The sequence below is a fragment of the Nesoenas mayeri genome (genome assembly GCF_963082525.1).
Source record: "Nesoenas mayeri genome assembly, contig: SCAFFOLD_151, whole genome shotgun sequence".
NCBI lineage: Eukaryota > Metazoa > Chordata > Aves > Columbiformes > Columbidae > Nesoenas > Nesoenas mayeri.
This window is the reverse complement of record NW_027660031.1, coordinates 39,113-59,671: the sequence shown is the minus strand read 5'-3', so window position 1 is coordinate 59,671 and position 20,559 is coordinate 39,113. Positions and strand designations below refer to the sequence as shown.

Genomic DNA, 20,559 nt, shown 5'->3' with positions numbered 1-20,559 from the left:
GTCAGGCGAACCCGTTAATTGCCGCCCCGTCACTAATGACCCCGCACACTGATAAGGGATCACCGAACCCCTTAATTGATCCCCCTCACTAATGACCCCGCAGACTGATAAGGGATCAGCGAACCCGTTAATTGCCCCCGTCACTAATGACCCGCTATTAACGGGCTGTCAGGAGAACCCGTTAATTGCCCCCATCACTAATGACCCCGCAGACTGATATGGGATCAGCGAACCCGTTAATTGACCCTGTCACTAATGACCCCGCAGACTGATAAGGGATCAGCGAACCCGTTAATTGCCCCCCCCCCCCCACTAACGACCCCGCCCATTAACTCCGCGCCAATTCCCCGCGCCCGCCGCGTCACGCGAAGAGCCGGCCGAGCCGCCCCGCCAGCCGCCGGTCCCGCTCCCGCGCGGCCCCGCGCACCCTCCGCAGCTCCCGCCGCGCCCCCTCGTGCTCCGGCCGCTCCCGCAGCACCCGCGCCAGGTCCGCGGCCGCCGCCTCCAGGTCCCGCATGGCGGCCGCCGCCAGCCCGCGCCGGTACCGCGCGTCCAGCAGCCCCGGCCGCAGCGCCAGCGCCTTCCCCGCGCTCCCCGCGGCCGCGGCCGGCAGCCCCACGCGGAGCTGGCACCGCGCCAGCGCCGCCAGCAGCTCCGCTTTGGCGTGGGCGCGGGCGGGGGGAAGCGGCGGGGCCCCCCCCGCCAGCACCGCGTGGCGCAGCGAGCGCCGCAAAACACGCGCGGCCGCCGCCGGGAGCCCCCGCGCCAACAGCGCGGCCGCGCGGGGCCCCCCCGCCAGCGCTTCCGCCCACGCCGCGTCACCCGTGTCACCCCGCGGGGCGGGGGGGGTGAAGCGCGCCAGGAGCACGCGCGGCCCCGCCCCCGCCGGCCCGGCCCGCGCGCGCAGCTCCGCCCACTCGCCCGCCGCCATCGTCTCCAGCGCCGCCTCCAGAGTCTCCGCCCACCGGCCCTCGGCCCCGCCCACACGCAGCCAGCGCCAACGGCCCGGCAGAGCGGAGGCGGGAAGGGGGGCGGGGCCGAGGGGGAGGCGGTGACGACATAGCCCCGCCCCGGAACTGGACCCGCCCCCGAGAGTGGCTCTGCCACTGGCCCCGCCTCCGCCACTGACCCCGCCCCCGGACCTGACCCTGCCCCCAATACAGGCTCCACCCCCATCGCTGACTCCGCCCCTGAACGCGGCTCCGCCCCCAGCCCCGACTCCACCCCCAGCCCTGACCCCGCCCCTGAAGGTGGCTCCGCCTCCAGCCCTGACTCCGCCCCCAGCCCTGACCCCTCCCCCAGTATGGACCCCACCCCCACCCCTGACCCCGCCTCCGAGTGCAGCTCCGCCCCCTGCCGGCCTGTCTCCGCCTCTAAACCCAGCTCCACCCCCTCTCCTGGCCCCGCCCCCCCGCGCAGTGGGCGTGGCCCGTCCACCTTGACCCGGCACCACGACCCCGCCCCCGGGCGGTCCAGGCCCCGCCCCCTCCTCAGCACCCGTTTGGCGAAGGCGCCATCAGGGCTGAACCACCAGCCCGGGGGGGGCGGGGCCGACCAGGGGTCCCCGCCCCCCTCATCATCCTCCTCCTCCTCCTCCTCCTCCTCTTCAAGCCCCGCCCACTCCTCCACTAGCCCCGCCCCCTCGGCCCCAAGCTCCGCCCACTCTGGGGTCCACAGCCACGCCTCCTCGCACGCCCAGTCCCATGGATCTGCCGCCTCATTGGCTGGGCGCCAGGAGGGGTGTGTCCTCATTGGACGGCTCCGCCCGACGAGGCTTCGCCCCATTGGATGGGTCTCTGAGGGCTGCATGCTGATTGGAGGGTTCCACTGGATGAGGTGGCTCCTCATTGGTTGGTTCTCGGGGGGCTGGGGTAGCATTGGCTGCATCGTAGTGTCCTGCACTCTCATTGGTTGGGGTTTGGAGATTCTCATTGGTTGGGGTGTCAGGTGCTGTGTCCTTATTGGTTGGATCATGTGGTGTTGCTTCCTCATTGGCTGCGGCTTCCGGTGCAGCGCCCTCATTGGTTTGGGCTTCAAGTGCTGCGTTCTCATTGGCTGAGTGTTCATTGGTCTCATTGGTTAGGTTGGGAGGCTTCACCTTCTCATTGGCTGGCTCAGGGCATCCTGCAATCTTATTGGTCAGTTGTTGAGGCACAGTGTCCTCATTGGCTGGGCCCTGCAGGCCCCCGCTCTCCTCATTGGCTGAGTCTCCATCCACTCGCTGCCCATTGGCTGAGCCAGGGATCACCTTTCCCTCATTGGTTGATCCGCGCAGTGCTGCATTCCCATTGGATGACTCACTCTCCGCACAAGCTCCCCGGGGCTGTTCATTGGCTGGAGCTGGGCTCCCTCCTTCCTCACTGGACGGACCTCCAGGCTCTCGCTGCTCATTGGCCGGCTCCTCTACAGCGGCTGCTTCCCCATTGGCTGCTCCCTGGGCCGCTGCCTCTCTATTGGCCGATTCTCCCGCCTCCATTTCTGCCTCAGCCAATCACCTTGCTCACTGGCGACCTATGAGGGAGAGGGGGGGGCGGAACCTGAGCAGGGGGACCCAGGCGTCCGGGTGAAGGCCCTGGCGTCCCCTAACCCCGCCCCCTCGCGTCACTTCCGGCCACGCCCCCCAGCAACCCCGAGCGAGGCTGCCATGGAAACACCCGCTCTTTCCCCTCCCCCCTGAGGGCGGGGCAGGTCCTACCGGGGGCAGGGGACCCAGGCGTCCGGGAGGAGGGACCCAGGCGTCCCGGGGAAGGACCCAGGCGTCCGGGAGGAGGGACCCAGGCGTCCGGGTGAAGAGCCCCGGCGTCCTCCTCGTCGCGGTCCCTTTAAGACGCCGCCGCCGGGGCCGAACCGGAAGTGGCGGCGGCGCTCCCGCCTCCCTTCCGCGCGGTGGGCGGGGCCAGAGGCAGAGCCTCGCTGCTATTGGTCCTCGTCGGCGTCGCGGGGCGCTCGGGATTGGCTGCGGCGGCGGGGGGGGCGGGCCCGGGCGGGCGGCCGGGGCGATGGCGGCGCTGGCGCCGGAGCTGCTGGTGCCGAGCGACTCCGGGCGGTTCCGCGCCGACAACCTGCTGGGCGCCGAGGACTGGGGTGCGCAGGGGGCGGGGGCCGGCGAGGGGCGGGGCCTGCGAGGGGCGGGGCCGCGGCTGGGGGCGGGGCGGAGCCGCTTCCGCGTGCGGGCGGGGGGGGGGGGGCGGAGGGCGGGGCCGTTGCGCGGGTGGCTGCGGAGGGGCGGGGCTTAGTGGAGGGGGGCATGGTCTGCGCGTCGGGGCGGGGCGGGGGGAGCGATGAGGGGGCGTGGCTAAGCCCCTGGGGGGTGGAGCTAAGCAGGTTGGGGCGGGGCTAAGATGCTGGGGGCAGGGCTGATCTCTGGGGGTGGAGCTAAGCAGATGGAGGCGGGGCTAAGATGGTTTAGGGCGGGGCTACGCCTCTGGGGCGGAGCTAAGTGGCTTGAGGCGGGGCAAAATTGCTGGGGGGTGGGGCTATGTATTTTAGGGGCAGGGCTGAGCATTTTGGGTGTGGGGGAAGCCCCTGTGGGCGGGGCTAAGCCTCTTAGGGGCGCGGCTCAGCAGCTGGGGGGCGGGGCTAAGCCCCTAGGGGTGGGCTTAAGCCCTAGGGGGCGGGGCTCAGCCTCTAGGGGGTGGGGCTAAACAGCTGGGGGGGTGGGCTTTATGACCCGGGGGCGGGGCTAAGAAGCTAGTGGGCGTGTCTTCCCGTGACCCCGCCCCCAGATGCCGCCTTGTACCGTTGCCTTGACGACCCGCTGGACCCCGCCCTCCTCTTCCCCGCCCTGGACCCTGACCCTATGGTAAGCCACGCCCCCCTCGGGCAAGCCCCGCCCCCCAGCAAGCCCAGCCCCCTCGGGGGGGGGGATGTCCAGGCCACGCTCCCCGCTGGCCACGCCCCCCGAGGGGGTCCCTGATCTCCCCCCCATCCCCCCCAGTTTGACTGCGGGTTTGGGGGGGGCGAAGCCGCCAGCCCCCCTGACCCACCCTGGGAGCTGGAGCCCCCACCGCTGACTTCCGGTGAGGGGGGGGGACTTGGGGGGTGGGGAGGGATATAAGGGCTGGGGGGACATGGGGGGCTGGGGGGGAATGTGGGTTGGGGGGATATAGGGGGTGGGGGGGACATGGGGGGCTGGGGGGGAATGGAGGTTGGGGGGATATAGGGGGGTGGGGGGGACATGGGGGGCTGGGGGGGAATGGAGGTTGGGGGGGGGATATAGGGGGTGGGGGGGATTTGGGGGGCTGGAGGGGAATGGGAGGTGGGGGGGGATATAGGGGGTGGGGGGGATTTGGGGGGCTGGGGGGGAATGGGGGAGGGGAGGATATAAGGGGTGGGGGGACATGGGGGGCTGGGGGGGAATGGGGGTGGGAGGGGATATAGGGGTGAGGGGGACATGGGGGGCTGGGGGGGAATGGGGGGTGGGGGGGGATATAGGGGGTGGGGGGGGATATGGGGGGCTGGGGGGGAATGGGGGTTGGGGGGATATAGGGGGTGGGGGGGGTCTGGGGTGGATTTGGGGGGTGAGGGGGTGTTGGGGGGTCTGTGTTTTAATGGGGAGTCAGGGGTGGTTTTGGGGGGGGTCTGGGTGGTTTTGGTGGGTCAGGGGGTGTTGGGGGTCTGTGTTTTAATGGGGGGTCAGGGGTGGTTTTGAGGGGGTCTGGAGTGGATTTGGGGGATCAGGGGGTGCAGGAGTCTGTGTTTTACTGGGGGGTCGGAGGTGGTTTTTGGGGGGGTCTGGAGTGGTTTTGGGGGGTCATGGGGTGCTGGGGGGGTCTGTGTTTTAATGGGAGGGTCAGGGGTGGATTTGGGGGGTCAGGGGGTGTTGGGGGGTCTGTGTTTTAATGGGGAGTCAGGGGTGGTTTTGGGGGGGTCTGGAGTGGTTTTGGGGGGTCAGGGGGTGTTGGGGGGTCTGTGTTTTAATGAGGGGGTCAGGGGTGGATTTGGGGTGTCAGGGGGTGTTGGGGGGGTCTGTGTTTTAATGGGGGGGTCGGGGGTGGTTTTGGGGGGTCAGGGGGTGTTGGGGGGGTCTGTGTTTTAATGGGGGGGTCGGGGATGGTTTTTGGGGTGCTCACCCCCCCATCCCCCCAGAGCTGCAGCTGAAGGCCGAGCCCAGGTCCCCATCCCCCCCCCGCTGCCAGAGCCCCCCCGCAGAGAGACCCCCGGGCACGGTACGAGGGGCCTGGCACCCCATCCCCCCACATGGACCCCCAATGTCCCCCCATGTCCCCCATGTCCCCATGTCCCCCCATGTCCCAATGTCTCCATGTCCCCCCATGTCCCCATGTCCCTCCATGTCCCCATGTCCCCCATGTCCCCCCATGTCCCCCCCATGTCCCCATGTCCTTCCATGTCCCCCATGTCCCCATGTGCCCCCATGTCCCAATGTCCCCATGTCCCCCATCCCCATGTCCCCCCATGTCCCCCCGTGTCCCCCCGTGTCCCCCCATGTCCCTCCATGTCCCCATGTCCCAATGTCCCCCATGTCCCCCATATCCCCCTGTGTCCCCCCATGTCCCCCCATGTCCCTCCATGTCCCCATGTCCCAATGTCCCCCATGTCCCCCATATCCCCCTGTGTCCCCCCATGTCCCTCCATGTCCCCATGTCCCCCCATGTCCCCATGTCCCCCCATGTCCCCATGTCCTTCCATGTCCCCCATGTCCCCATGTGCCCCCAGGTCCCAATGTCCCCATGTCCCAAATGTCCCCCATGTCCCCCATATCCCCCTATGTCCCCCCATGTCCCTCCATGTCCCCATGTCCCCATGTCCCCCCATGTCCCCATGTCCCTCCATGTCCCTCCATGTCCCCATTGTCCCCATGTCCCCATGTCCCCCCATGTCCCCCATGTCCCCCATGTCCCCATGTCCCCATGTCCCCCCATGTCCCCCATGTCCCCCCATGTCCCAATGTCCCCATATCCCCCCATGTCCCAATGTCCCCCATGTCCCCCCATGTCCCCCATGTCCCCCCATGTCCCCCATGTCCCCATGTCCCCCATGTCCCTCCCATAGCCCCATATCTCCATGTCCCCATGTCCCCCCATGTCCCCCCCCATATCTCCATACGCTCATGGCCCCTTATCCTCTATGTCCTCATGTCTCTCTGTCCCCATGTCTGTCCCGTGATGTCCCCCTGTCCCCCCATATCCCCATGTCCCACTGTCCCCATGTCCCCCCATCTGTCCCCCTGATGTCCCCATGTCCCCCCATCTGTCCCCTGACGTCAATCTGTCCCCATGTCCCCCATGTCTCCCTGTCCCCCCATCTGTCCCTAACGTCCGTCTGTCCCCACAGGTCCCCCCCCCCGCATCCCCGGGGGTGAAGCTGGAGCCCCTCCCCCCGCGCCCCGTGAAGGGGGAGGGGCCGCCCCCCCGCCCCCCTCCCCCCATCCAGCCCCGCCCCCCGGGGGGGGCCCCCCCGAGCCCCCCCCAAACCATCCTGCTGCAGCCACTGCCCGCGGGGGGCGCCGGTACGGACGGGATATGGGGGGACATGGGGGGCACTGGGGATATGGGGGGACTAGGGGAATTGGGGGGCACTGGGGACATGGGGGGATATGAGGGGGATATGGGGGCACGGATTTGGGATATGGGGGACTGGGAGGGATATGGGGGACTGGGAGGACATGAGGAGATTGGGGGGACTGGGGGGTTATGGGGATATGGGGGGTCTGGGGGGACTGGGGATATGGGGGGACTGGGGAGACATGGAGGGACTGGGGGGATTTGGGATATAGGGGGACTGGGAGAACTGGGGGTCACTGGGGATATGGGGGGACTGAGGGGACTGGGGAGATTTGGGATATGGGGGGACTGGGGGGACATGGGGGGACATTGAGGGGACATGGCGGGGCACTGGGGATATGAGGTACATGGGGGGACTGGGGGGATTCAGGATATGGGGGGACTGGGAGGACATGGGGGATTGGGGGGACGAGGTTATGGGGATATGGGGGGAATGGGGGGGATTGGGACCATGGGGGGGGTTGGGGGGATCCTGGGGTTCCCCATTGGTTTTGGGGTTGGGGGGGTCACTGTTGTTTTGGGGTGAGGGGGTCACTGGTTTGGCGGGGGTCACTGTATGGGGTTGGGGAGTCACTGTTTTGGGACTGGAGGGGTCACCGTTTTGGGGTGGGGGTGGTCACATTTTGGGATTGGGGGGGTCACCGTTTTGGGGTGGGGGGTCACCTTTTGGGGTGGAGTGGTCACTGTTTTGGGGTGGGGGGGTCACCTTTTGGGGTGGAGTGGTCTCTGTTTTGGGGTGGGGGGGTCACCTTTTGGGATTGGGGGGTCACCTTTTGGGGTGGGGGGGTCACCGTTTTGGGGTTGGGGGGTCACCGTCTTGGGGTGAGGGTGGTCACATTTTGGGATTGGGGGGCCACCGTTTTGGGGTGGGGGGGGTCACCTTTTGAGGTGGAGGGGTCACCGTTTTGGGGTGGGGGGGTCACCGTCTTGGGGTGGGAGTGGTCACAGTTTGGGGAATTGGGGGGTCACCTTTTGGGGTGGGGGGGTCACGTTTTGGGTGGAGGGGTCACCGTTTTGGGGTGGGGGTGGTCACATTTTGGGGTTGGGGGGGTCACCTTTTGAGGTGGGGGGGTCACCTTTTGGGGTGTGGGGTCACCGTTTTGGGGTGGGGGTGGTCACATTTTGGGGTTGGGGGGGTCACCTTTTGAGGTGGGGGGGTCACTGTTTCGGGGTGGGGGTGGTCACCGTCTTGGGGTGGGGGTGGTCACATTTTGGGATTGGGGGGGTCACCTTTTGGGGTGGAGGGGTCACCGTTTTGGGGTGGGGGGGTCACCGTCTTGGGGTGGGAGTGGTCACAGTTTGGGATTGGGGGGTCACCTTTTGGGGTGGGGGGGTCACGTTTTGGGGTGGAGGGGTCACCGTTTTGGGGTGGGGGTGGTCACATTTTGGGATTGGGGGGGTCACCTTTTGGGGTGGAGGGGTCACCGTTTTGGGGTGGGGGGGTCACCGTTTTGGGGTGGGGGTGGTCACAGTTTGGGATTGGGGGTCACCTTTTGGGGTGGGGGGTCACGTTTTGGGGTGGAGGGGTCACCGTTTTGGGGTGGGGGTGGTCACATTTTGGGGTTGGGGGGGTCACCTTTTGAGGTGGGGGGGTCACTGTTTAGGGGTGGAGGGTTCACCGTTTTGGGGTGGGGGTGGTCACATTTTGGGATTGGGGGGTCACCTTTTGGGGTGGGGGGTCACTGTTTTGGGGTTGGGGGGGTCACCGTCTTGGGGTGGGGGTGGTTACATTTTGGGATTGGGGGGGGTCACATTTTGGGATGGGGGGGGATCACTTGGGGGGGGTCACTGTTTAGGGGGGTCACTGTTTTGGGGGGGTCACTGTTTTGGGGTGGGGGGGTCACTGTTTTGGAGGGTCACTGTTTTGGGGGGGTCCCTGTTTCGGGGTGGGGGGGGTCACATTTTGGGGGGGAGGGGGTCACTGTTTTGGGGTTGGGGGGGTCACTGTTTGGGGGGGTCACTGTTTCGGGGGGAGTCACTGTTTTGGGGGTTCTCCATTGTTTTTGGGGTGGGGGGTCACTGTTTTGGGGGGTCACTGTTTTGGGATGGGGGGGTCACTGTTTTGGGGGTGGGTCCCTGTTTCGGATTGGGGGTTCACTGTTTCGGGGGGGTCACTGTTTCGGGGTGGAGGATCACTGTTTTGGGGGGATCACTGTTTTGGGGTGGGGGGGTCACTGTTTTGGGGGGTCACTGTTTTGGGGGGATCACTGTTTCGGGGTGGGGGGGGTCACTGTTTGGGGGGTCACTGTTTTGGGGGGTCACTGTTTCGGGGTGAGGGGGGTCACTGTTTGGGGGGTCACTGTTTCAGGGTGGGGGGGTCACTGTTTTGGGGGGCTCACTGTTATGGGATTGGAGGGGGGTCACTGTTTCGGGGTGGGGGTGTCATTGTTTTGGGGGTTCCCCATTGTTTTTGGGGGTTTGGGGGGGTCACTGTTTTGGGTGTTCCCCATTGTTTTGGGGGTTTGGGGGGGTCTCTGTTTCGGGGGGGGTCCCCGTTTCGGGGTGCGGGTGCCAAGATGGGGGTGTCCGTGTGTCCAGCCCCCGCCGTCCTGCTGTCCCCGGGCGAGCTGCTGCTGCCGGGGCTGCTGTGCCTGCCCCCCCCGCGCGGCCCCCCCCGCGCCCCCCCGCCGCCCCCCAAGCCCGAGGCCAAAACCATCGTCCCGGCCCCCGCGCCCGCCCCCCCCCGCGCCCCTTGCAGCTGGACGTGAGTGACCCCCCCACCCCGGGACCCCCCTGAATCCCCATAATGCCCCTGGGACCCCGGAATGCCCCTGGGACCCCTGAACCCCCATAAGGTCCCTTGGACCCCCCTGAACCCCCTGGGACCCCTGAACCACCATAAGGTCCCTTGGACCCCCTTGAACCCCCTGGGACCCCTGAACCCCCATAAGGTCCCTTGGACCCCCTTGAACCCCCTGGGACCCCTGAACCCCCATAAGGTCCCTTGGACCCCCTTGAACCCCCTGGGACCCCTGAACCCCCATAAGGTCCCTTGGACCCCCTTGAACCCCCTGGGACCCCTGAACCCCCATAAGGTCCCTTGGACCCCCTTGAACCCCCTGGGACCCCTGAACCACCATAAGGTCCCTTGGACCCCCTTGAACCCCCTGGGACCCCTGAACCCCCATAAGGTCCCTTGGACCCCCTTGAACCCCTGGGACCCCTGAACCACCATAAGGTCCCTTGGACCCCCTGAACCCCCATAGTGCCCCTGGGACTCCCAGAACCCCCTGGGACCTCTGAACCCCCATAACCTCCCTGGGACCCCCCTGAACCCCCTGGGACCCCTGAACCCCCATAATGCCCCTGGGACCCCTGAACCCCTATAAGGTCCCTTGGACCCCCTGAACCTCCATAATGCCCCTGGGACCCCCCTGAACCCCCATAACCTCCCTTGGACCCCCTGAACCCCCATAATGCCCCTGGGACCCCATGAACCCTCATAAGGTCCCTTGGACCCCCCTGAACCCCCTGGGACCCCTGAACCCCCATAAGGTCCCTTGGACCCCCTAAACCCCCATAATGCCCCTGGGACCCCTGAACCCCCATAAGGTCCCTTGGACCCCCTGAACCCCCATAATGCCCCTGGGACCCCCCTGAACCCCCTGGGACCCCTGAACCCCCATAACCTCCCTGGGACCCCCCTGAACCCCCTGGGACCCCTGAACCCCCATAATGCCCCTGGGACCCCCCTGAACCCCCATAACCTCCCTTGGACCCCCTGAACCCCCATAATGCCCCTGGGACCCCTGAACCCCCATAAGGTCCCTGGGACCCCCCTGAACCCCCTTGGACCCCCCGGGATCCCCATAACCTCCCTTGGACCCCCTGAACCCCCATAATGCCCCTGGGACCACCCCCACAACCCCCTGGGACCCCTGAACCCCCACAATGTCCCTGGGACCCCCCTGAACCCTCATAATGCCACTGGGACCCCCATTGCCCCCATGGTCCCCACTGTCCCCATTGTCCCCATGTCCCCATCATCCCCATTGTCCCCATCACCCCCATCATCCCCATTATCCCCATCATCCCCACTGTCCCCATGTCCCCCATTGTCCCCGTCATCTCCATTGTCCCCATGTCCCCATTGCCCCCATCATCCCCACTGTCCCCATGTCCCCATTGTCCCCGTCATCTCCATTGTCCCCATGTCCCCATTGCCCCCATCATCCCCATTGTCCCCATGTCCCCATTGCCCCCGTCATCCCCATCATCCCCACTGTCCCCACTGTCCCCATCATCCCCATCACCCCCACTGTCCCCATTGTCCCCACGTCCCCATCGTCCCCATCACTCCCATCATCCCCACTGACCCCATTGTCCCCAATGTCCCCATCATCCCCACTGTCCCCATTGTCCCCATGTCCTCATCGCCCCCATTGTCCCCATCATCCCCACTGTCCCCATTGTCCCCATGTCCTCATCGCCCCCATTGTCCCCATCATCCCCACTGTCCCCACTGTCCCCGCGGCGCAGCCGCAGCAGCTGAAGCGGCAGCAGCGGATGATCAAGAACCGCGAGTCGGCGTCGCAGTCGCGGCGGCGCCGCAAGGAGTACGTGACGGCGCTGGAGCTGCGCCTGCGCGCCGCGCTCAGCGACAACGAGCGCCTGCGCCGCGAGAACAGCGCCCTGCGCACGCGCCTCGACGCCCTGCGCACACAGGTCACCGCCACCCCTGAGACCCCCCCAGACACCCCCCCAGACACCCCTGAGACCCCCCTGAGACCCCCGAGACCCCTGAGACCCCCCTGAGACCACAGGGACGTCCCTGAGATGACAGGGACACCCCAAGACCCCTGAGACCACAGGGACCCCCCTGAGACCACAGGGACACCCTGAGACCCCTGAGACCACAGGGACCCACAGGGACCCCCCAAGACCCCTGAGACCCCCCTGAGACCACAGGGACCCACAGGGACACCCTGAGATCCCTGAGACCCCCCAGAGACCACAGGGACTCACAGGGACACCCCAAGACCCCTGAGACCACAGGGACACCCTGAGACCCCCCTGAGATCCCTGAGACCACAGGGACACCCTGAGACCCCCCTGAGATCCCTGAGACCACAGAGCCCCCCATGAGACCACAGGGACATCCCTGAGATCACAGGGACACCCAGGGACACCCCAAGACCCCTGAGACCCCAGAGACCCCCCTGAGACCACAGGGACATCCCTGAGATCACAGGGACACCCCAAGACCCCTGAGACCACAGAGACTCCCCTGAGACCACAGGGACCCACAGGGACACCCTGAGACCCCCCAGAGACCCCAGAGACCCCCCTGAGACCACAGGGACCCACAGGGACACCCTGAGACCCCCCAGAGACCCCAGAGACCCCCCTGAGACCACAGGGACCCACAGGGACACCCTGAGACCCCCCAGAGACCCCAGAGACCCCCCTGAGACCACAGGGACCCACAGGGACACCCTGAGACCCCTGAGACCCCCTTGAGACCCCCCTGAGACCACAGACACTCCCTGAGACCCCTGAGAACCCCCAGAGACCACAGGGACCCCCCTGAGATCACAGGGACCCACAGGGACACCCTGAGACCCCCCAGACACCCCCCTGAGACTCCTCTGAGACCACAGGGACACCCAGAGACACCCCCGGGACCCCTGAGACCCCCCTGAGACCACAGGGACCCCCCTGAGACCCTCCTGAGATCCCTGAGACCACAGGGACCCGCAGGGACACCCTGAGACCCCCCTGAGACCACAGGGACCCCCCAGACCCCCCTGAGACTACAGGGACACCCTGAGACCCTGAGACCACAGGGACCCCCTGAGACCCTCCTGAGATCCCTGAGACACCCCAGAGACCCCCCTGAGATCACAGGGACCCCCCTGAGACCACAGGGAAACCCATGGGCACCCCAAGACCCCTGAGACCCCCCCGGGACACCCCCAGGACAGTCTGTGCTCCCCCCGCCTCCCCAATGGTTCAGCTCATGGTAGCGACTCGGGTTGTACCATTATGGGTGAAATTGGGGGGGGTGGTGGGGTGGTGCCTGTAGTTGGGGGAGGAGTCAGAACGTACCATTGGGGGGTGGGGGGGGGGTGTGTGGGATGTACCATTATGAGGGGGGGGTACATACAATGGCAGGCACTGGGGATGTCCCATTGCAGGGGGTTGTCCCATAGGTCTCTCCCATGGGCTGTACCATTATGGAACGGCCATGGAGGGGTTGGGGGGGATACCCCATTAAGTGGGGAGCACAGAGGGGCCCGATTCTGCCCCTCAACCCCATATTTCCCCCCCCCCCAGGTCCCAGCCCCCCCCGGGCCGCGCCGCTTGGCCTGTGTGGCCGCGCTGCTCCTCTTCCTCGCCTTCAACCTGGGCCCTCGCAGGTGCGTTTTAGGGGGGGGGTCGAGGTGGGGGGGGTGTGAAAATGGGGGGGCCCAACCCCCCCCCCTCACCCCCCCTCGCCCCTCCCCCCGCAGCCTCTCGCCCCTCCCCCCCGCCGAGCCCCGCGGCCCCGCCCCCCCCGCCCCTCCCCCCCCGCGGGGGCAGCGGCACCTCCTGGGGGTCAGTGGGGGGGGAACCCCCGGGGACCCACCAACGCAAACTTGGGGACCCCCCCGGGCCGGGCGGCGCCAACAGCAACAACCCCCCGCTGGGAACCAATTCAGGTAGGTGAACCCCCAAAAATGGGGGGGGGGGACCCCAGACACCCCCCCCTCCCGGACACCCCCTGACCCCCCCCGACCCCATTGGGACCCCCTGACCCCATTGTCCCCCCAACAGTGTCTCCCCCGACCCCCCCCCAAACGTCTTGGGACTCCCCAATGGACCCCAATGTCCCCCCCCCGGCCCCATTGGGATCTTCTGACCCTATTGTGTGTCCCCCCCAAAATGACCCCCCCGTGACCCCAGGGGCCCCCCCAGACCCATTGGGACCCCCTGGGTCTATTGACCCCTGACTCCCCATGACCCCCCTGGCACCCCAATCCCATGAACCCCCTATACCCCAATGTCCCCCCCAACACCCCTGAACCCCTGACCCCAATGGCCCCCTGACCCCGTGACCCCAGTGTCCCCCTGACCCCCTGGGACCCCCTGACCTCAATGTCACCCCCTGACCCCAATGTCCCCCTGACCCCTGTGACCCCCTGACCCCAGTGTCCCCATGACCCCCTGTGACCCCCTGTGACCCCAATGTCCCCCTGACCCTGTGACCCTGACCCCAATGTCACTCCCTGCCCCCCTGTGACCCCCTGACCCCATGACCCCCTGACCCCAATGTCCCCCTGACCCCCTGACCCCAGTGTCCCCATGACCCCCTGTGACCCCAATGTCCCCCTGACCCCAATGTCCCCCTGACTCCCTGTGACCCCCTGACCTACCCTGACCCCCCCCGAACCCCCTGTGACCCCCTGACCTCAATGTCACCCCCTGACCTCAATGTCACCCCCTGACCCCTGTGACCCGCTGACCCCAGTGTCCCCCCTGACCCTCTGTGACCCCTTGACCCCCCCGACCCTCTGACCCCCCCCTGACCCCAATGTCCCCCGGACCCCAATGTCCCTCTGACCCCCGGTGACCCCATGACCCCAGTGTCCCCCTGACCCCCCGTGACCCCCTGACCCCCTGTGACCCCATGTCCCCCCGACCCCCTGTGACCCCCTGAAACCAGTGAGCCCCTGACCCCCCCTGACCCCAATGTCCCCCGGACCCCAATGTCCCTCTGACCCCCCTGTGACACCCTGACCCCTGAACCCCCATGACCCCCTGACCCCAATGTCACCCCCTGACCCTCTGTGACCCCCTGACCCCCCCGTGACCCCCTGACCCCCCATGACCCCCTGACCCCCCGTGACCCCGTGCCCCCCGTTTCGCAGGAACGCGTCTCTGGGGCCGGTACCACTGGGGGGGCTGTTCCGGGGGGGCGACTGTCCGGCTTCAACCGAACAGAGTCGCTCAGGTGGGGGAGGGGCGGGGAGGGGGGGTGGGGGATGGGGGTTATAGGGGGTCAGGGGGGGTGGGGGTTGTAGGGGGTCAGGGGGGGTGGGAGTGGGGGATGGGGGTTATAGGGGGTCGGGGGGGTGGGGATGGGGGATGGGGGTTATATGGGGTCAAGGGGGTGGGGGTGGGAGATGGGGGTTATAGGGGGGGATGGGGGTGGGGGATGGGGGTTATAGGGGGTCAGGGGGGTGGAGGTAGGGGGGGAGTTTATAGGGGGTCGGGAGGGTGGGGGTGGGGGATGGGGGTTATAGGGGGTCGGGAGGGTGGGGGTGGGGGATGGGGTTTATAGGGGGTCGGGGGGGTGGGGGTGGGGGATGGGGTTTATAGGAGGTCGGGGGGTGGGGGGGGGGTTTATAGGGGGTCGGGGGGGGTGGGGGTGGGGGATGGGGGTTATAGGGGGTCAGGGGGGATGGGGGGGGGCGGTTTATAGGGGATCAGAGGGGTGGGGGTGGGGGATGGGGGTTATAGGGGGGATGGGGGTGGGGGTGGGGGATGGGGGTTATAGGGGGTCAGGGGGGATGGGGGTGGGGGATGGGGAGTTCCCAGGGGAGTGGGGGGTGGGGGTTATGGGGGTCATGGGGGGGTGGGGACCCCCTGACCCCCCCTCCCCCCCCAGGCTGGCGGACGAGCTGAGCGGGTGGGTGCGGAGGCACCAAATCGAGCGGCAGAAACCGGGGACCCCCCCCCGGCCCCCGACACCGACAGCAACTGCACCCACTGACCCCCCCGGGACGGTGAGGGGGGGGCGGGGGTCACTGGGGGGTCACTGGGGGGTCACTGGGGTCATGGGGGTCAGTGGGGTCACTGGGGTCATGGGAGGGATGGGGGTCATGGGGGTCTAGTGGGGAGCATGGGGGTCACTGGGGTCACCGGGGTCAGTGGGGGGGATGGGGGTCGCTGGGGCCAGTGGGATCATTGGGGTCACTGGGGGGGTCAGTGGGGGGGTTGGGGGTCACTGGGGGGTCACTGGGGTCATGGGGGGGATGGGGGTCATGGGAGTCAGTGGGGGGATTGGGGGTCACTGGGGTCACTGGGGGTCAGTGGGGAGCATGGGGGTCACTAGGGTCACCGGGGTCAGTGGGGGGAATGGGGGTCGCTGGGGCCAGTGGGATCATTGGGGTCACTGGGGGGGTCAGTGGGGGGGTTGAGGGTCACTGGGGTCACTGGGGGGGATGGGGGTCGCTGGGGTCACTGGGGGTCACTGGGGTCAGTGGGATCATTGGGGTCACTGGGGGGAGTCAGTAGGGGGGTTGGGGGTCACTGGGGGGTCAGTGGGGAGCATGGGGGTCACTGGGGGGGTCACTGGGTGCAGTGGGATCATTGGGGTCACTGGGGGGTCAGTGGGGGGATGGGGGTCACTGGGGGGTCAATGGGGGTCACTGGGGTCACTGGGGGCACGTTCAGGTCTCCCCCCCCAGGAAAGTCTCGAGCTCCCCCCGGATGCGGATGGTTCCGCCCACCCCCCCCCACCCCGACAGGTGAGACCCCAGACCCCCCAAAACCACCCCCCAGCCCCCCCATGTCCCCCCCACACCCCCCTGGACCCCCTGAACCCCCAAACCCACCCACAGCCCCCCCCCATGTCCCCCCCACATCCCCTGAACCCCCAAACCCTCCATTCCCCCCCCCCCCAATTTGACCCCTTATTCTCCCCCCACCCAGGGCCCCCCCGGGGCAGCTGCAGCTCTACGGGCGCCCCCCCCACAGCGACCCCCCATTTTTGGGGACCCCCCATGTCCTGGCCGCCATCGCCCCCCGACCTGACACCTTCTACGTGGTGTCGTTCCGACGGGTACGGGGGGGTTTGGGGGTACGGGGGGGGGGGTTTGGGGGTACAGGGAGGTCAGGGAGGCTCATAGACCTTCTATGGGGTTTGGGGGGCACATGGAGTTTGGGGGTACAGGGGGGTTTGGGGTCATGGGGGTTTTGGGGTATGGGGGGGGGTCCTTGGGGGAACCCCAAGTCCTGAGGGAGGGTCCCCAATATCCCATGGAGGGGGTCCCCAAGTTCTGGGGGGGGTCCAGGGGTGGATATGGGGTGAGGGGGAATGGGGGGTTTGGGGTATGGGGGGGTTGGATGGGAAATGGGGGGTTTGGGGTACAGGGGGGGATCAGGGGGTTTGGGGTTATGGGGGTTTTGGGGTATGGGGGGGGGGGTCCTTGGGGGGACCCCAAGTCCTGGGGGAGGGTCCCCAATATCCCATGAGGGGGGTCCCCAAGTTCTGGGGGGGGTCCAGGGTGGCGGGGTGGGCGGGATATGGAGTGAGGGGGAAATGGGGAGTTTGGGGGTATGGGGGGGATCACAGGGAAGTTTTGGGGGGCTGGGGGGGGTCAGGGGGGTCCCCCAATAATGTGCCCCTCCCCAGGACCACCTGCTGCTCCCGGCCACCAGCCACAACAAGACATCGCGCCCCAAAATGTCGCTGGTGATGCCGGCGGCCGCGCTCAATGGTGAGGGGGGGTCCCCAATGTCGGGGGGGTCCCCAATATCGGGGGGGGGTCCCCAATATTTGGGGGGGATCCCAAATATCCTGGGGGGGGTTATCCCCCAAGTCTTGGGGGGGTCACCCATGTCCTGAGGGGGGTTCCCAAAGTCCTGGGGGGGTCCCCAATATCCCAGGGGGGTTCCCAAAGTCTTGGGGGGGTCACCTAAGTCCTGGGGGGGTCCCCAATATCTGAGGGGATCCCAAATATCCTGGGGGGGGGGGGGGGGGGTCATCCCCCAAGTCTTGGGGGGTCACCCATTTCCTGAGGGGGGTTCCCAATATCCTGAGAGGGGTCCATGAGTTCTGGGGGGGTCCCCAAATTCCAGGGGGGGTCCCTAAGTCTTGGGGTTCACCCATGTCCAAGGGGGTGGTTCTTCGTATGTCGAGGGGGTCCCCAAGTCCTGAGGGGGGGTCCCCATATCCCATGGAGGGAATCCCCAATTTGGGGGGGGGGTGGGGTGTCCCATTATTCTTAGTGGGGGGGGGGGAGCATCATCTCCCTGGGGTCCCCAGTGTCCCCCCCCCTTTTCCTGGGGGGTCCCACATGTCCCGGGGGGGGGGGGGGGTGTGCGGGTGTCCCCTCATTTTGGGGTCCCACCCGACCCCCCCACTTTGTGTGTTCCCCCCCCCCCCCAGAGAGCCTGCCCGGGAGGGGGCGGGGCCTGGCCATGATGCAGGTGGATTGTGAGGTCATGGACACGCGCGTCATCCACGTGCCCCGCCCCCCCCGCCGCCCGCCACGCCCCCTTTACCTGGGGACAGGTGTGTAGCCCCACCCCCAAGCCGCAAACCCCGCCCCCCCTCCCGGCGGCAAACCACGCCCCCCGGCGGCAAACCACGCCCCCTTCCTTCCGGGATTCGCCCGTGGCTGGGAAGCCCCGCCTATTGGGAACAAGCCCCGCCCGCTCATGGAGGCCACGCCCCCAAAAGCACTTACTCCGGGAAGCCCCGCCCCCTTGTTCTCCCTTAAAGGGGCAGCGCCCTCGCTCCGGCCCCCCCCCCCCCCCCCAACCCGGGGCTGTTTTTTACACAGAATCATTAAAAAATGGGTAAAATTAAAACGGCTTGGGGGGGGCGGGGGGGGGTGACAACCCCAATTTGGGCTTATTTTGGGGTACAAAATGGCTCCAATTAGACACAGTGACCCCCACCCAGGGACCCCCAACCCACCCCCTGTGGCCCCTCAGGAACATGAGGGAGGGGACATGGGGACAATGGGACAGGACAAAGGGTCACACAGGGACACAAGAGACATGGGGGGGGACATGGGGGACAATGGGACAAAGGGACACATAGGGACACAAGAGACATGGGAGGGGACATGGGGGACAATGGGACAAAGGGACACATGGGGACACAAGAGACATGGGGGGGGACATGGGGGACAATGGGACAAAGGGACACATGGGGACACAAGAGACATGGGAGGGGACATGGGGGACAATGGGACAAAGGGACACACGGGGACACAAGAGACATGGGAGGGGACATGGGGGACAATGGGACAAAGGGACACATGGGGACACAAGAGACATGGGGGGGGACATGGGGGACAATGGGACAAAGGGACACATGGGGACACAAGAGACATGGGAGGGGACATGGGGGACAATGGGACAAACGGACACATAGGGACACAAGAGACATGAGGGGGGACATGGGGGACAATGGGACAAAGGGACACATGGGGACACAAGAGACATGGGGGGGGACATGGGGGACATTGGGGGACACAGGAGGGACATGGGGGACAATGGGATGGGACAGAGGAACACGCAAGAGACATGGAAGGGGACATGGGACACGGGGGACAATGGGACGGGACAAAGGGACACACGGGGGACACAGGAGGGACATGAGGGGACAATGGGATGGGACAAAGGGACACATGGGGACAAGAGACATGGGAGGGGACACAGGGGACAATGGGACGGGGACAAAGGGACACACGGGGACACAAGAGACATGGGGGGACACAGGGGACAATGGGACGGGACAAAGGGACACACGGGGGACACAGGAGGGACATGGGGGGGACAATGGGATAGGACAAAGGGGACACATGGGGGACATGGGAGACACGGGAGACATTGGGGACACAGGAGGACATGGGGGACAATGGGACAGGACAAAGGGCCATGAGACATGGGAGGGGACATGGGGGGACACAAGAGACACGGGAGGGGACACGGGGGACATTGGGGACACAGGAGGGACACAGGGGACAATGGGACAGGCCAAAGGGACACAGGAGGGGACGTTGGGGGCCACAGAACCCATGGGACACAAAGGAGGGGACACAATGGGGACTCAAGGGGGCACAGGAGGAGACAGATGGACCACAAGGGACAGGGGGACACAGGATGTGGGGGGGACGGAGAGGACGTTGGGACAGACAGAGGGACACAAGAGACACGGGAGGGGACACAAGGGACATGGGGGGACACGGGACAATGGGACGGGACACACGGGGGACATTGGGGGGACAATGGGAAGGGACAAAGGGACACAGGAGGGACACAGGGTGGGACAATGGGGGACAATGGGGGGACAATGGGGGACAATGGGACAGGACAAAGGGCCATTGGACATGGGAGGGGGACACTGGGGGGACAATGGGGTGGGACAGACAGAGGGACACAAGGGACACAGGAGAGGACACGGGACACAAGGGACATGAGGGGGACACAGGGGACAATGGGACAGGACAAAGGGACACGGGGGACATTGGGGGACAATGGGAAGGGACAAAGGGGACACATGGGGGACATGGGAGACATTGGGGACACAGGAGGGACATAGGAGGGACATGGGGGGACAATGGGACAGGACAAAGGGCCATGAGACATGGGAGGGGACACTGGCGACAATGAGGGGACAATGGGACGGGACATTGGGGGACACAAGAGACACAGGAGGGGACATTGGGGACACAGGAGGGACACAGGGGACAATGGGACGGGACAAAGGGCCATGGGGGGGACAATGGGGGACATGGAGGGACAATGGGACGGGACATTGGGGGACACAAGAGACACAGGAGGGGACATTGGGGACACAGGAGGGACATGGGACACAAAGGAGGGGACACAAGGGCCACACATGGGGACACAATGGGGACTCAAGGGGGCACAGGAGAGGACACAGGGGACACTCAAGGGGACACTGGGGGACATTGGGGGGGACAAAGGAGGGGAAACCCCCCAGGGAGCTTTGGGGACCCCAAGAGTGACACAGAGACCACCCCCCCCCCCCACCATGGGGCCGCCGAGGTGACAAAGGAGGTGACAAAGGTGACACTGTGGTGGCTTCAACCCGGTTTATTCCCCCAGGGGGCGGCGTTTTCCATATAAAAAAAAAAACCCACACGCAAAATGAGGCCAAAAAGGGTGAAAAATGAACCCAAAGGGGGACGGAGTGCGGGGGAGGGGACGCGAGGGGACACGAGAGCCCGGGGGAGGGGACACGGGGGACACTGCGAACCCCCCGCGGCCGGAGCGGCGGGTTTGGGGGCAAACGGGGGGAATTTGGTGCCGCGGGGCTGTTAATAATTTAGTGATGATGTCATCACCCCGG

General features: G+C 66.5%; 1 protein-coding gene across 1 annotated transcript; it reads left to right on the top strand.

Moving 5' to 3' along the window:
• Nucleotides 1–2,972: 2,972 nt before the first annotated feature.
• Nucleotides 2,973–17,878, top strand: LOC308052364 (cyclic AMP-dependent transcription factor ATF-6 beta-like). Its single transcript, XM_080364445.1, is given in 17 exon segments — nt 2,973–3,084; nt 3,726–3,802; nt 3,938–4,019; nt 5,089–5,168; nt 6,295–6,469; nt 9,063–9,202; nt 9,205–9,228; nt 11,004–11,189; nt 12,801–12,883; nt 12,977–13,022; nt 13,025–13,165; nt 14,375–14,457; nt 15,115–15,232; nt 15,903–15,976; nt 16,161–16,290; nt 16,864–16,948; nt 17,620–17,878. Coding segments are annotated over 17 exon segments (1,743 nt in total). The 5' UTR covers nt 2,973–2,999; the 3' UTR covers nt 17,754–17,878.
• Nucleotides 17,879–20,559: the final 2,681 nt, after the last annotated feature.